The sequence below is a fragment of the Giraffa tippelskirchi genome, chromosome 1 (genome assembly GCF_054371585.1).
Source record: "Giraffa tippelskirchi isolate mGirTip1 chromosome 1, T2T-mGirTip1v1.2.pri, whole genome shotgun sequence".
Taxonomy (NCBI): domain Eukaryota; kingdom Metazoa; phylum Chordata; class Mammalia; order Artiodactyla; family Giraffidae; genus Giraffa; species Giraffa tippelskirchi.
Genome location: NC_137275.1, coordinates 73,559,126 through 73,576,669, shown reverse-complemented (window position 1 = coordinate 73,576,669; position 17,544 = coordinate 73,559,126). Strand labels below are relative to the sequence as shown.

General features: G+C 43.3%; 1 protein-coding gene across 3 annotated transcripts in view; it reads right to left on the bottom strand.

The window, feature by feature from the left end:
• FAM184B (family with sequence similarity 184 member B) overlaps window positions 1-17,544 on the bottom strand; it is a 161,803-nt gene that overhangs the window by 68,328 nt on the left and 75,931 nt on the right. For all 3 annotated transcript variants that reach the window (XM_081593534.1, XM_081593524.1, XM_081593543.1), the window contains exon 2: window positions 609-1,364. In XM_081593534.1, coding sequence (XP_081449660.1) covers window positions 609-1,319 — 711 coding nt within the window. In that variant the 5' untranslated portion in view covers window positions 1,320-1,364. The remainder of the gene's footprint in view (window positions 1-608; window positions 1,365-17,544) is intronic.

The window sequence follows — 17,544 nt, the reverse complement described above, 5'->3', positions numbered from 1 at the left end:
CTACATTAGCAGGTGGGTTCTTTACCACTAGCGCCACCTGGGAAACCTCAACCTTTCTGTAGTGAGGATTAAATGAGATAAAGTGTGACAGAAAACAATGCTCAGGAAGTATGAAAGATACTAGCTGCTGTTACTTTTAGAGATGGGGCTCTGTGAGACTGTGGGCCTCACATAACTAACTTGTCACTGGTCTAGTTTTCCACAAATATAAAGCCTCAAGGACGTTAGGACAGGCAAGTTGTCATGCAGTGAACAGGGGCTTTAGAATTAGGCTGAACTGAATTCAAACACTTTTCAGCTGTGTGCCCAGCTACGCTTCTCCTTAAGCTTCTCAATTTCAGTTTTATCTTCTCATCTGTAAATTGTAAGTCTCTCAGCTCTCAAAGGACAGGGATCAAGTCCAGCTTACCATGTGTCTCCTGAACACAGCCCTGGCCTGGCACATAGTAGGTGTTCAATAAATATTTCCTTAATGAATGTGGTTGAACTCAGTGGAGGTAATAATGCTCACTTTAGCAGAAGTCACAGTGCCTGATGTGTGGTAGGTGTTCATACTACCAGCCATGGTTACTCTCACACTTGGGAGGTAGGAAAAGCCCCTGCTTTACCTGAATGCGGTCCTTCAGCTTTTGGGCATACTTCTTCAGGTCACTAATCTTGCGGCCTCTGTGCTCCAGATCCCCTTCCAGCTTGCGGACCTGGGCCTGGAGGGCTGCCTCCTGGGCCTGGAAGTTCTTCCGGAGGTCGGTCTCCTTCTCCTGCCACTGCCACAGGGCCTCGCTCACAGACTGCTGCATCGCCTGCCGGACCGCCTCGTTCTCCCGCTCGTACGTGGCCTGCAGCTCCTCAGCCTTCCGCGCGTAGTCCTTGCTCAGCTGCTGGTTCTCCGCTCGCAGCCGCTCCACTTCCAGCAGGACCTCCCGCATCTCGGGGCCGCAGCCCGGCTCGGCCTTGGGCTCAGGACCCTCCTGGGCGAGCCGGCCCCACCGGGGCGCCTCGTGGCCACTCAGGTGCCGGAGCCTCTTCTCATAGTCGGCCTTGAGCTCCAGCATCTCCTTGGAGAGGGTGAGCACCCGCTCGGCGTGCTCGGCCTCCACCCTCAGCTCCCTCTCCTGGGTCTCCAGCCTGCACGAGGCTGACTGGGCCAGTGCCTCCTGTGTCAGCCGCTTCTGCAGCTCCAGGGCGCTCTCCAGGGCCTGGATGCGCTGCCGCAGGACCTCCTCCTCTCCCGCGCGGCCCTGCGCCTGCAGGAGCCTGGCCTCGGTCTCGGCCACCGCCTGCTGCAGCTCCTCCTGGTGGGCCTCGCGCAGCGCCTCCATGCCCGCCTCGGTCTCATCCTGGCGGGTGTTCAGGGCGTAGATCACCTGCGTGAAAAGTCACAGAGCTGAGTTAGCCGGGGGTGTGTGGGTGTGGGGGTGTGTGGGTGTGGGGGTGTATGGGTGTGGGGGTGTGTGAAGGGCCACAGTGACCAGAGAGGGCCTTGACCCTGGCAGTGACTCAGGCTGATCCCCACGAGCTGCACCTGAGAACAGGATTTGACTGGAAGTGATTTATTAGAAATTGTCCCCAGGAGAAGCCAATAAGTTCCACAGGGGCCTCTGGGGAGTGCCATGGGAATCAAGCAAAGGGTCTGAAACACTTTGGGACACAGAAAGCACCCCTGAAAACCAAACCAAAACAAAATACAACAAAACACTGGAAAACAGAATTCAGCAATATATAAAAAGGTTTATATACCATGACCAAGTGGGATTTATCCCAGAAGTGCAAAATTGATTTAACATCTGAAAATCAGTTAATGTGAGATATCACATGAATAGCATAAAGGTAAAACCCACAAGATTGTCTCAACAGACAGAAGAAAACCATTTGACAAAATCCAATACCTCCTCTTGACAAAAACACTGACCAAACAAGAAAGAGAAGGGAACTCCCTCAACCCAGTAAAGAGCATCTATGAAAAACCCACAGCTAACATCGTACTCCCTGGTGAAAAACTGTTCTCTGTAACTTCAGGAACAAGACAGAGACAGGGCTAGGTGCTGAATACACATTTAGGATCTCAGAAAATCCTCATGGCCACCCTGCAAAGTTGGTATCTTTGTCCCCATTCTAAGAATGAGCCATTGAGGTTCAGAGAAATTAAGCAATTTTTGCAAGGTCACGAGGGATAAGAAGATTTGACTAACTCGTGCTCACAGCACAGTACTGCACTGCATCTCACTATTCTACTTGAGCTTTCATTCATATACGCATTTACCCAATATCTCAGATGTGCCATGTTCTGTGCTGAGTACTAGAAATACATGCTGATCAATAAGGGAACTGAAGTTGTGATCTCAAAAATATAATTCAGTAGGAGAGTCAGATAAGATTATGGTTGGTTTTAGTGCACTAAGTGCTATGAAAGTGATCAGCACCAGTTACTAGGGAAGCACAGAGGAATGGTGTAGTAGACGACTTCCCAGAAAAGGGGAACCTTGCCTCCTCATCCTTGGGGGTGACCAGTTCCCGTTAACATGTCAACCTCTGTATAGGCATGAACAATTGACTTCTTCATGTTGCCTCAGAGCATTTGGTATGAAGTTGAGCACAGGGTAGGTTCATAATAAGTATCTATTATGGTACTGTTGCTGGTCATCAAAGATTCATGCTTTCTTTCCACGGAGTTGATACAGAGAAACAGCCACCAAGCCAAGATCCATTGCCTAGTCCCCGTGCATCTATATGGGACCACATGACTAGTGATTACAAGTGGAATGTGGCCTGAGGTGGATGTATGGCATCTCAGGTCCAATGTTGGGGTTAAGGTTAAGAGGAGGGTTAAGCAGGGGGCATGTCCTTTCCACAGTCTCTTTTTCCATCTGCAGACTTATTGTGGAGTGCAAGATGGAAACTGCCTGGGTCCTCAGTGCCTGAGTAGAAGGCCACCCGCTCACTAGGAGTGCTGGTCTTGATTTCTGCACTAACAAGAAATAAACTATTGTGTTGAGCCTCTAAAGTCTTGACGTTTATTTGTTACAACAGCTATGATCACTGTGGGAGAACTCACAGGACTCAACATATAGTCATACTTATGGCTATGATTAATTATAGAGAAAGGATACAAAGCAAAATCAGCAAGTAGAAAACAAACTTGGCAGTGGTGGGGGTGGTAGGGAGTCTGGAGAAAAATGAGATGAAAGCTTGTAAGAATCCGTCCCAAATGGAGTCACACAGGATTTACTTAATTTCCCTGGCAAGGGGTTGTGACAACACATGTGAAATACCACCTACTAAGAAGCTCACTGAAGACTTAGCAAGGTTTTTATTCAGGGCTAGTCAGGTAGACAGGCTTCTCTGGTGGCTCAGCTGGTAAAGAATCCACCTGCAATGCAGGAGACCCCAGTTTGATTCCTGGGTGGGGAAGATCCACTGGATAAGGGATAGACTACCCACTCCAGTATTCTTAGGCTTCCCTGGTGGCTCAGACGGTAAGAATCTGCCCACAATGCTGGAGACATAGGTTCGATCCCTGGGTTGGGGAGATGCCCTGGAGGAGGGCATGGCAACCCACTCCAGTATTCTTGCCTGAAGAATCCCCATGGACAGAGGAGACTGGCGGGCTACAACAATCCATGAGATCGCAGAGCTGGACACATCTGAGCGACCAAGCACAGCACAGTCATGTAGACAACTTCTGGGCATTACCAAAATTCCAGACTCCCAGAAGGAAAATAAGTGGTCACGTAAGTCATATTGTTTGCAGACAGTTAAGGCCTGCTGAGATATTCTTATCAGCATCGGTAGTGGAAACCCTCTGGAAATCCAAGTTCCCAGATGGCAGCCAAGAGCAACTTTGCAAACAGGCCAGCTAAGAAGAAGCAGTGTCAGATGCACTATGTTAACTTTTCTGCATACCTGACACTCCAACTGATTAAAAAAAAAAAAAAGACTGATTTTTCTCTTCAATGGAGTCAGGCTGTGCTAAGTCAAATCTTAACATAAATGGGGTTTTCTCATGTTAAGAACAAAGCATCCTTGAAAAGGTTATTCCATGAAATTTGGCATTGTGACTACACTGAGGAATAGGATTCCAAAGAGAGACTTGCAGAAGCAGACGCCCTGAATGAGAACACACATGAAACAGACAAGCACAACAAGTAAAAGACTAGGCTTTGGCGTCTACGCTGCCTGAATGTAGATCCTATTTGCCATTGTGTGGATGCCATACAACGTATGGATCCAGAAGCTGTCTGCTTTCTGTGTGAGCTTGGGTATGCTATATACTCTCGCTGGCTTCCGTTTCCTCATTTGTACAATGGGGAGAATGAAGTACCTGCTTTATGAGTTTAAGTCAGTCAGTCGCTCAGCCGCTCAGTCATGTCAGACTTTTTGTGACACCACGGACTGTAACCCGCCAAGCTCCTCTGTTCATGGAATTTCCCAGGCAAGAATACTGGAGTGGGTTGCTAATTCCTGCTTTAGGGGATCTTCCCAACCCATGGATCAAACCCGTGTCTCCTGCATCTCCTGCATTGACAAGCAGGTTCATTACCACTGTACCACCTGGGAAACCCCTTAATAAGGTTACTGAAGGATTAAATGAGGCAGTGCTATACTGCATATTGCATAGTGCCTGGCTCACAAAAAGAACCTATGGGACCTGACTGTTCCTATCATGGTTGCCTGCAGGACACTGTTAGCCTGATGGAGATTTCTGTGGCAATGGCACTTCTCTTAAGGAAGGCAGTATAGTAGAACTGGTGGAGTAGGGGTCCTCTGGAGTGAAAGAGACCTAGATTTAACTACCTAGGAGCAGAGATTACTGGTGGATCCTGTATCTGTTTTCCTCCTTTGTCCTTAGAAATAGAACCCTTACCTTTCCTATGGGCACATTGCCACATTTCTCAGCCTCCCTTCTAACTCAGAGCAGCTAAGTGACCAAGATTTGCCCAGTTGAATATAAGCAGAGGTATCATTATTTCTTCTGGGGTGAACCTCCTATTATCAAGTGGTCATTTTGGATGCTGAAGGGGACACCACAGGCTAAGGTTGGCAAGACAATAAGAGGAGCCAGGGTCTCTAACACAGTGGAAAGCCATGCCAGCCCTGCAGTGATTCCACACGGATTGCACTGGGTTTTCTGTCATTCACAAACTAATTCTGTTTGGTAGACATACTTCTCAACTCTTTTTAAAATTGCTTATGTTATTTCACTTCTTGAAGCCTCAGTTTCTTACCTGTAAGAGGGAGATAACCCGGACCTAGTTTGTTTTTTTTTGAGGATCAAGTAGTATTACATCTAAATATGTGTTGGCACAAAATAGGTACTTATTAAATGTTTTTTCTTCTTCTTTTTTCTCACACTATGTCCTCAGAAAGAAACATCCCTTGTTTTTGGAAACATAATCTGGTCCACCCTCCCACCCCACCCCACCCCACCCTCAGCATTTGAAATTGTTGAGTGGATTTTGAATATACCCACCCTTCTGCTCCTGGTGCCTCACAGGCCACTTGGCAACACTTCCTCTGCCACCTGCTCGCTTTCTTTCACTCACCACCTTCTTACTCAACTGAAACTTCAAGTGGCTGGCCCAAATCTCATTTGGGAATCCTTATCAGGAGGAAGTCAACTTCAGAATCCATCAAGGGACATGAATAATTCAGCAGTCAAGAGCAAGTTGCAATGTCTTCCCAAGGGTTTTAGAAATTCACCGCTAATGGTTTGATTTCAGAGACAATGTCTGCAGTGGACCTATTAAGGTCTTAAAGGTTGAAAATTCTATGGCCAGAGAAGCCTGGTGGGTTACAGTTCATGGGGTCACAAAGAGTCAGACATAACTGAGCGACTGAGCATGCACGCATGCACGCACTGTAGGTTTAACAAAGCTATAATTAATGGATTCTGAGCATCAGATCCTAAGGAAAGTTTCCATTGAGTCTGGCAGCAGGAGTCAGAAGTGAAATGGAAAAGGAAAACAGGAAATAATACTTATCAAGTGCCCCCAGAATATAACCTTCTCTGGGTCAGGTAATACAAAGTGGACATTCTCATACTTCTTATTTTACAGATGAGGAAACTGACATTGGGTGGGGTTAACATCTAGGGGTTATAAAGCATGGTGCTTAAAAGGAGGCTTTGGATCCTGCTGGACCTGTAGCTCTACCTCTCTCTAACTCTGTGACCTTGAGGGCATTATTGAACTTCTCTGATTCTCTGTCACTTCATCTAGCACAGGGGAGAGAAATGCCTATTTCACAGACTTATTAGGAGATTAAAATGACACACCGAACCTAATACCCTTAGCAGCATTCCTAGCACAAAGTAAACATCAAGAAATTCTGCCATTATTTTTACTATTATTGTGAAGTGTACTCACTCAGTCATGTGCAACTCTTTGCAACCCTATGAACTGTAGCCCTCCAAGTGCCTCTGTCCTTGAAATTCTCCAGGCGAGAATACTGGAGTGGATGGTCATTCCCTTCTCCAGAGGATCTTCCCAACCCAGGGATCAAACCCAGGTCTCCTACATTGCAGGCAGACTCTTTACTGTCTGAGCCACTGGGGAAGCCTATTATGATTGCTGAGACAGTGCTAAAAATAAATAATAAAATAATGCTTAAAAATGCAGATGCTGGGATTGAAACCCAAATCCTTTTGGATTCCAAAATTAAAAGAAACAGAACAATATGCTTGTTTAGAAAGAAGCTGGTGATATTCTTTCATTAAGTATTTTTACAGCATTTACTACATGCTCAGCATGGTGCTTCTCATCTGATTGGCAAATTCTTCCTCATCTCCCATCCTTCAGATAAAAGGGCCTCAGAGCTTAAGCCTCAGGCTTTCTCTTCTCTACAAACATTTTCTTGAGATCTCATTCAGTCTCACGATTTTATGTATGCTTTTTTGGTTAGTGACTGTCAAATTTATATGTCTAGGCTGTATCTGTCACCTGAATGTCAGATTCATGTCCTGTTGCTTATCAATATCCCCATTATCTAATATGTACTTCAAATTTAATTCTGGAGATTTTTCCTTTAAAACCTGCTTTTTGTACATTATTCCTCATCTTGCTCCATGGCAAGCTGCTTCTTTCAGTTGCTTAGGTCAAATTTTGGAGTCTATTAATAAACAGATGAAAAGATGCTGAACATTACTAATTATTTGGAAAGTACAAATCAAAACTGCAATGAAATACCACTTCATGCCCATTAGGATGATCATCATCAAAAGACAAAAAATAAGTGATGAGGATGTGGAGAAATTGCAACTATATTGCTAGTGGGAACGTAAAATGGTGTAACTGCTATGGAAAATGGTGTGGTGGTTGCTCAAAGAATTAAACACAGAATCACCACGTGATCCAGCTATTCCATTTTGGGATTTCAATTTCAAAATAATTGAAAACAGGAGCTTGAATAGATACTTGTACACCCACGTTCACAGCATTTCTTACACTAGCCAAAAGGTGGAAACCCAACTGTCCATTGATAGGTAAATGGATAAACAAAATGTGATATACACCTACAATAATATATTACTCAGCTTTAAAAAGAAAAAAATTCTGACACAGGCAACCACATGGATGAACCTTGAAGATATTAAGCTAAGTGAAATAAGCCAGTCACAAATGGAAAATATGGTATATGATTCCACCTATATGAGGTACCTAGAGTAGTAAAATTCACAGAGATAGAAAGTAGAAAGGTTTCCAGGGGCTGCAAGTAGGGGGTACTAGGGAGCGAGTGTTTAATGAGTACAGAGTTTTCACTTGGGAAGATGAAAAAGTTCTCGAGACAGATGGTGGTGATGGCTGCACAACAATGTGAATGTATTTAGCATCACTGAACTTTAACTTAAAAATGGTAAATTCTATGTTATTTATATTTTACCAGAATAAAAAATGTTTACAGCTATCTGTATCTCAAATCTGTCTCTGACATTCCAAATCCATTCCAACATCTAATCCTGAATCTTGCCATTTCTCACCATCCCATCCTGCCCTTAATCTGAGTCATGAATACCTCTCACTTGAACCATTACGATGACCTCGACCCTTGTTTCTACTTTGCCATCTAAGGTCTGTTAAAAGTCAGTCAAATCATGTCTCCCCACTGCTCCAAACCTTCTGATGATTAACCACACAGGACAAGTCAGAGCCTTACAACAGGCAAAGGAAGGTTACATGTTCTGGCTTCTTGTGACCTTTCTGAGCTCATGTCATCCTCTTCTCTTTCTCACTCCCTTCACTGCAACCGCATGGACATCCTTGCCACGCCTCAATCATGCAATCACACTCACTCACTGCATCTCCGTGGATATTGTTGCTTCTTCTGGGGCGACCATCCTCTCGGTTTCTGCTCATTTGCCACCTCATCAGTGAGACCTGCCTTGATTACTCCCCAAATCAATGCTCTCCCCATACCTCATCCTGCTTTATTTTTCTTCATGTCACCTTTATCTGACATATCATATATTTTACATGTTTTCTTTAATTTGCTTATTGGTCTTCCTCTTGAGAATATGTGTTATGTGCAGTTATGTTCTTTTGTCTGTTGTGTCCACTACTAGATCCCAGAATAGTGCCTGGCATGTGGAAAGGCCTCTGTAACTATTTGTGGAATGAATGAAATATTTCTTTATCCTAGCACAGAGGTATCAGATGCAGAGGCTTCTTGAGTTGGGTTTGAAAATATGAGCAAATATCAGCCAAATGAAGAGAAAGAGGAAGAACATACAAGTGGGGGGAGTGTCAGGACCAAGAAGTAGCACAAAGACATGAAATGGGGGGACTGGGAGGAGGTATGCAATGGGAGTCCTCCTGGCCAGAGCCTGGTGAGGGACATTGGCAGGAAAGGGGGAACACCATGACCCAGTGCTAGAGAGGTGGGCAGAGGTCAGACACTCAAGAGTCCACCATCCATGTGAAGGAGTTTGGACTTTATCCTGTTTACATAGCATGCATCATGTAGTACATAGAATACATAGCATGTAGTCTGCATGTGGTCATGCAGGCTCCCATACCTTGCCCAGGGATGTGGCAGGTCTGGGGCAGGGAGAAGTCACGACCTGAATTTTTAACATCTGGTTGCTCAGGGCCTTGGGCTCTAAAAGCAAATAGGTGCATACTTGGAGGAACTGTGGTTTCTGTGCCATATAGGATGCTTTTCTTACAAGATTCTGCCTCTGAAACTACAGGGAATAAAATTCTCTGTAACGGTTACTTTTACATGTCAGCCTGACTGGGCCACCACGAGGGGCTGAGATATCTGGTTAAATATTATTCTGGGTGTGTCTGTGTTTCTAGATAAGGTTAACATTTGAATCTGTCGACTGAGTAAGGCAGATTGCCCTCCCCAGGGTGGGTGGGCCTTATTCAATACCCAGCGGAGGCTTGGATAGAACAAAGCCTGGGTTAGGGAAAATTCACTCTCTGACAGCTTGAGATGGAATTCGAGTCTTATCTTGTCCTTAGATTAGGATTTACACCATTGGTTTTCCTGGTTCTCAAGGCCTTTAGATTCAGACTGGGATTTGCACTGCCAACACCCAAGGATCTCCAACTTGCAAATGGTATATTTGGGACTTTTCAGTTTCCATAATCATGTGAGACAATTTCTCATAAGAAGTCTCTTTCTCTCTCTATATATATCCTATTGGTTTTGTCCCTCTGGAGAAGCTTGACTAAGACATTCCCTATTTCATATGTTTCGGGACCACTGCCTTGGCTTCAGTTTGGGGTCCAGATGTGATTGGGGGCAGGGAGAACAGGGGAATGAGTTGGGGTAAAGGCTGGAATTAGAGCAGGGGAAAGGGGTGTGGATCAAGAGGTGCCAATGAGGAACAGTGGCAGGGCCATTGACTCACTAAGTGTGGGATGGGAGAGAGGAAAGAGTCCAGAGGATTCTCCAGCTGGCATGACTGGGGGTGTGTCCACGCCATCCCACCTCAGAAACACAGCATCCTGGGATGCCAGAACATGGACAGGGCAAGATCATTGCTCTTGACTCATGTCCCTGCACACAAAGAAGCCCCAACTTCCCTGACACCAAGTCAGAAAGAGGACTAGCTAAATCTTAAGAAGGAAGTCCTGTGTGTGGGTGCTGAAACTCCTGAGAAGAGCAGAGGTCATGTGGTTGATATTCCTTCCTTTATGGAAATGGATTAAAACAGGTCCCAAACAAGGCTGGGCTCCTGCAGGCAAATAGACTTGGAATGCATTTCTAGATGGAAATCTCACCATTACTGATCAGAGAGCTGTGGGCAACTGGCTGCACATGGCATTGAGCTGTGAGGCATAAGCTTTTGAATAATGGAAGCTCAACTGTCTCCCAAGCCAATTTAGACTGAGACTTAGCTGAAAGGTAAGGGCAATCTCTCCAGGATGCTCTTACTGAGAGACCCTCCCTTAATAAGAGCCCCTGCTCTTACTGACAGAGGCCAACACTCACAGATACAAGCCTGTCTGCCTTCCAGGGAGTTTCACCACCTGCATAAGATGAGGGACCTGAATAAGAAAAGAATTAAAAAAAAGAGTGGATACATGTATAACCAATTCACTTTGCTCTATACCTGAAACTAATACAACACTGTGAATCAACTATACTCCAATAAAAATTTTTTTAAAAGAAAAGCTTAAAAAAACAAACAAAAAGATGAGGGACTTGGAAAGGGACCATCTTTTGAAGCTTGAACGATTTGTTTACAGTTTCTTAGAATGCAAAGACTAGGGTTAGTGCCCTTGGTTAGTCAACCTAGTCAATAGTTACACATATGTGTTGCAATACTTCTTTTGTGAACAAAATCAATACAAAAAAGTATTTAAAAATCAATACAAAGCAATCTTAATACCTCTCACAGGAAATATTTTAACAGAGAGGTAATCCAAGTAGCAGCATCAAAATCTATAGCCACAGAAAGAAACAAAATCGTGTGAACTTTATAGCAGACAAAGCAGCTCTTCAAGTTTGTCTGCTTTAGATTACATATTATAAATGTAAAATTATAATAATTTATGAATTATTATAATAATTTATAAACTCTGAAAGCAGGTCTTCTGTGCGCATCTATATGGACACACATATCCATTTGTTCCATACAGATGATAGCACACTGAGTGCTAATGTTATTTTACACAGCACTTTACAGTTCACAAAGCATCTTTACAAGGTAAATCCCACAGAATGAAAGATAAATATACTGAATGTGCATTCTAAAGGGATTCTTATTTTCTCCACTGTTCTCTGTGTGTGTGGGGGGATAATCTCTTTAAACATTTTCCAATCCATTTATTGTACCATCTACATAATCCTCAGACAAACAATATGTTTCAAGTGACATAGTCTTGTCCAAATATCATACCAAAACCCACAGATTCATTTATTACATGTGGGTCAGCTTTGCAAATTGTCCTTGCAGTCATGGCTGAGTTTCTGTGTTCTGGCAGCGAGTGGCTTTGAGTACAGTGATGAGGAGTTTTATTCTCAATTTATGGGTGATGGGTGCATGCTGCACACTTAAACTGCACACCAGAAATGGAAGGGCCACCTTGGGTCAAGTTCATAGACTAGAGCATCTTTTGTCTCTGACTTGTACTATGGAGAGTATTTACAGGAGAACAGAGCCCTTGCCAGCCTCCCATGTCAGGGACCCCCCAATGTCAGGACTAGATTACTCTAAATTAAAATAAAAAGGATGTAAAAGTGAGGATGCAACATGGTTCCAAAATTAAACACACACATCAACAAAGAAAAAGGTCAAGAATGTATTAAAAACATGACCAAGGTTATCTCTGAATGGTAATAGTGAAGGGTATCCATTTTTCTCCTTCTTTTAAAATTTTTTTAGTGAAACAAGTTAAGTGTTTATTAGAAGGAAACAAGAGTACAGTGTATGTGGATAGACACACAGGTAGACTCAGACAGAAAGAGTTGTACCCTTGTGGTAGTTTGAGTGACTTTTTAAAAAACTTTTTATTTTATATTGGGATATAGCTGATTAACAATGTTGTGATAGTTTTAGGTTTGTGTATTCCCCCATTTTCTGTTTGAGTGTGTACTTCAATTATTAACATAATCAGAATTTTTTTTTGGGGGGGGATAGGGCTAAACCATCAAACTGTTCTGCATCAGTTAATCCACATGTGTCTAAACCTGAGACATAAGCCCTGGGAGGAGAAACGTTCCAACAAGGAAGTGGAAGTGCCGAGGCCTCCCTCCTGGGGATCTGAGTTTTGGTGGCGCTGCCTCCTCCTGGCTGGCCTATTTTGGTCTGAGCAGCTCGGCTGTGATAAATGTGTTGTCTTTTCCATTAAGGACCTTGGTTCGTGAGGGGGAAGTTTAAGGCAGTCTTGTTGCTGCTGTGGGTGTAATGAAGTGTGCCCAGTGCTGCCTGAGGCTTCGATCCGGGAGACAGGGAGCCACAGGCCACAGGCCATGCTGGGTGCAGCCACTCTCTGCTTTCAGAAATGAGCTCTTGAACTCAACCTTGACTAAACCTCTCCTGGAAATAAACACGTGACAACAGTAGTAAGAGTATCTGCCTTTTGTCAAGCTGAAGGCATCCCTGCTCTCCATACTGCATAAAAATTTCTGGAATAATTTCCTCCAAATCACCTTTATGCGATTACTCTACTTTAGGGCCCTTTCATCCCTTGCCTCACTAAAGCGTTCTTTCCCAGTCCAAGAACTAACTATATTCCTGCTTAATACTCCCCAGAGGCTTCTCATCACCTACCACAGTGGCTCTCATCCTTTTCCTGCCCCACTGTTCCTGAGGGTAGGTCATAGGCTGTGGGGGACTCTCCACTGTGGAGCCTGCTGGCTTTGTAGGTACAGAGTTATGACTTACTCTCAACTTTGTGTCCAGATGCCAAACACTGGACCAGGCAACCAGCAGGCACACTGTGGGTCCTCTGTGAAAGACTGTTGAAATAAACTAACAGGGACTGTTATACACCACTGTATCCTCACCACCTTGCAGAATCCCTGGTCTAGAGTTCAACAGAGGGTAAATGAATGAATAAGTGATGGGAAAAATGAATGAAAAAGTCCATATGACAAAGGGGGTACACCATTCAGATGTGTTATGTGCTACGGAAATTAAACAGGGCTGTCTTGGAAGAAAGCAAGCAATTAACATTCCCATCTAACTGATAAAAAATGCAATTTTGTGATTTTTACTGCCCCTAAGTGATAAAGTCAGAAAATAGCAAAAATAATACATATTTAGTGAGCACCTAATATGTGTTAGACCATGAGTCCAGAGTTCTTTTCACTAAGTTCAAATCCAATAACTGTCTGTGCAGTTATACAAACTCCTACTAGCATATTCTGGAGGTATCTAAGAATTTGCCAGGTTGGGTTGTGGTAATAAAATTAAATATATAATCATCTCTGTTTTCACTAATGGTGACAGTCTTCTTTCTCTTAGCTGAGTCCCCTTAGCCAGTCTTATAAAGTCTGCCAGTTCTCGGGGGTAGAAAATGTATGTAACACATACTCCTGAACACTCCTTCTTTGCTTTTAGAAAGGAAAGAAACGTCCAGGGGTTATGGAATAATCCCTTTCAGTATGTCTTGGCTTTATGCTTCTTGTCCAGTAAAAACATGTGAAATTCCCTTTAAAATCTTTATGTTTTAGCAACCAAATTCTAGAAATGTCCTGATTTACTAATAAGGACTCTTCTAGATACAAAAACAGAAACCCAGATCCATTAGACTGGGAAAAAGGCAACTTTTGGCTCAGGTACCTGAAAAACCCAGAGCTACTGCTAGCCTCAGGTACAGATAGCTTCAGGCTCTTAAATAATGTCATTGAGGCTATCTTTTTCTTTTTCTTTAAATTAGTTTATTTATCTATTTTTTAACTTTACAATATTGTATTTGTTTTGCCATACATTGCCATAACAGGTACACCCATGGTGGATTCATGGCAATGTGAGGCTATCTTTTTCCATCTCACAGTTTTGCTTTTCTCTAAGTTGGCTTTATTCTTTGGCAAGTTCTTTGCAAAGTAGCTACAGGTAGCATCAAGATAACATTTTGCCAGCTTAGGACACTCTCAGAAAGAGAGTCCTTTTTGTCAACAGTTCCAACAAGAGTCTCGAGTTGACTCTATTCACCTGGGCAGGGTCATGGGTCTAACACTAATTCCTGTGGGCAAAGGAATAGAATATACTAACTGACTAATTTCAGGTCATATGGGATTCAAGAGAATGGTGCTTATCTGCCTCAACCACATGGATGGAGAATTGAAGTAGGGTACATGGTCAGTATCCCAAGGAAAATGGAAATATGTTACCAAAAAGAATGGATGCTGTATCAGCAAGACCAGATGTCCACTACAGCTGATATTTCTGACTCTTCCAAGGAAACTCAATATGGTTCACTGAGCATCAACCTCAGAACTGGAGAAGAAAGAACAAAACATTAGGACTTGGTCCCTAATCTCATAGAGGAAACAAGAGGCAGGTACACACACACCAGTGTATGCAAAACATCTGGATGGAAAGACGGTGCAGAACAGTCTTTGTTCTGTGGGACCTTGGAGGAAGCACAGGGCCTTCTGCCAATAGATCTGAGTTCCAAGGCTGAATTCTGTTCCTCTCAAGCAGTGTGACATTAGGCAAGTCCTCTAATCTCTCTGAGAAAACTGTTTCCTCTCCTAATAAATGAAATAGACAAACTAAACTGATATTTCTCAAAGGGAATGGACGTGAACAAGGGAGTCCAAGGTTGAATAAGCTTGAAGTGTGTGCAGCTCTGGTATACATTTAGCTGTCTTTGCCCCAGCAGTTGGTCATCAAGTTTTTTTAAAATTATAATTCCAATTGATGTCCCTCATTATATATTTTGGAGAAGGAAATGGCAACCCACTCCAGTACTCTTGCCTGGAAAATCCCATGGACAGAGAAGCCTGGTAGGCTACAATCCATGGCGTCACAAAGAGTCGGACACAACTGAGCAACCTTGTGGGACATGCTGGACCAGGAAATTTTTTAAAAAATATTTAATTATGAATATAAATAAATAAATAAATTATTGGGTCTTAGTTGTGGCACTCAGAATCTTTGTTGTGGTGGGCGTTCTCAGTAGTTGCAGCGCATGGGCTCAGTTGCCCTGCAGCGTGTGGGATCTTCCCAGACCAGAGATGGAACCCATATTCCCTGCACTGGCAGGTGGATTCTTAACCACTGGACTACCAGTGAAGTCCTTGGGTCAGGAGTTCTTTAGGTTTTGACACTGTGAGTTCAGTGTCAAAAGCACAGGAGAATAAATGCTTGGAGGGCTCAGGGCTTGGAGCTCCTTTTATCTCACAGTCAGTGCACATAGGTTTTGCTGGGTAGGAGGACAGGGGATGGTGACAGAGTGAGGAAGAATTTTGGGGTGAGAATTTGGGCCAGATGTGTAGGCATAGGGGGTGAATACTGTCCTGGACAGCTGGGAGAAAATGCTGATTTATGACTAGAAAAAATCTCAGCATTCTAGTATAGTTACTTCTAGGTGGTGGAACTTTAGGGGATTTTAATTATTAAAAATTTTGCTTATTTTCATTTCCTAATTTCCTACAAAGTTTGTATTATTTGGTTAATTAAAATGATCAAAGAAAAGGAGCGCCAAAGAATTGATGCTTTTGAACTGTGGTACTGGAGAAGACTCTTGACAGTCCCTTGGACAGCAAGGAGATCAAATCAGTCAATCCCAGGAAATCAGTCCTGAATGTTCATTGAAAGGACTGATGCTGAAGCTGAAGCTCCAATACTTTGGATACCTGATGCGAAGAACTGACTCATTGGAAAAGACCCTGATGCTGGGAAAGATTGAAGGTGGGAGGAGAAGTGGACAATAGAGGATGAGATGGTTGGATGGCATCACCGACTCGATGGACATGAGTTTGAGCAAGCTCTGAGAGTTGGTGATGGACAGGGAAGCCTGGCATGCTGCAGTTCATGAGGTTGCAAAGAGCCAGATACAACTGAATGACTGAACTGAATTGAAAAGGAAATTTTTAAAATATTTTTTAAAATCCCCAAACTATATGAACCAATTAACCATGTGGCTTTTCTATATCCCATATCATATTTGATTAAGAAGAAAATATTTTCACGTGAGCAGTAATGTTTAAAGCTTCTTCCTTAGATCCTTGTCATTGGCATTTTTTAATAATCCAAAAAACACATGTAAGGATGACAAGAAAAAGAAACCACCCTCTACTCACCTCTCATTTATCTCACTTCAGGTGCTCTGGCTACTGAGCGGATGCTGAACACGCAAAACCACGGGTGTGGCAAACACCACGCTCACCCTGCAGTTGACACTACAAGCAGACTACATGCAAAGGCAGCAGGTGTCTTTAGGACACACACTCGTGCATGGTACTAAATTCATCCTGTGTCAAACAGATATACAGAGTCCTAGAGTGCTCAATTCAGGTTGGGTGACTGTTCTTACTGGGTTTCCAAAGTCTAGGATGTTCAGAGAGCCAGTTTTAAAAACATATAAATACATGATGATGGTGATAACAGTAAGGATGATCCAGATAATACTGATAATTTTAATAGGAACGAATATTTTTTGAAGGCTTACAGGATGCCAACACTGAGATCATGGCTTTCTATACCTTCCTCTCATCTGATCTTCACAATAATCCCAGCAGGTAAGTTTCAATGTTGCCTGATTACACAGATTGTCAAACGAAGGCATGAAATATTAGGGAACACTCTTGAGGTTCTGGGGTTGAAGAACAATCAAACCAAGATTGATTCTGTTCCATTCTTATTCTAGAGCCTATGTTCTCAACCACTATGTAAGCCATTTAAAGAAAATCATAGTGCCAACTAAGTAAAAGGCAAGCATAGTTCTGTGATTGATAAGGTGCAGGCTAAGCTGCTATAAAAGACTCCCTAAAACACAGAGGATTAAATAAAATGGAAATTTAGTTTTCTCTTTCTCAAAACAGTCCCTAGGCCAGTGGTGGTTAGAATTGGGGGGGAAGGTTCTGGTTTATTACCTCTCAGCTCTGCCATCCTCCACCTGCATCAACCTGTAGCTTCCATTATCTGGGCTCAATTTTGGGCCCAGATAGAAGAGGTCCAGGGTGAGCAAACTGTGCTTAGGTTGGGGATAAACTGGAAGATGTACATAACACTTCTCTCAGCACCCATAGGCCTACTCTTTATCTCAGAGCCACAAGGAAGGCAGGGAGATGCAGTCTCTGGCTGGGCTGCCATGTGCTTAGCTAAAGCATAGATGGTTGTCTTGCTAACAGGAAAAAAGAGACACAGGCTGTTTCCCCTGTGCCAGTACCTTAGAAAGTTAAAGTCCAATCTTGCCTTTTACCAAATCTACACCGGCTGTGTTACATACAAATGAGGAGGACAGGGCTCAAAGATTTTAAGCAGTTTTGCCAATATCCTTCATCCCATTAGGGCAGAATGGAAACTAGAGCTTGTGTCTGATTTTCAGTCCAATGCTCTTTTGTCTAAATTGAGTCTTCCCTCAGTTTAAATTGAAAAGGTTACTGTTGAATTTTTAAGTGGTGCAAGATAAATACAATGACCTT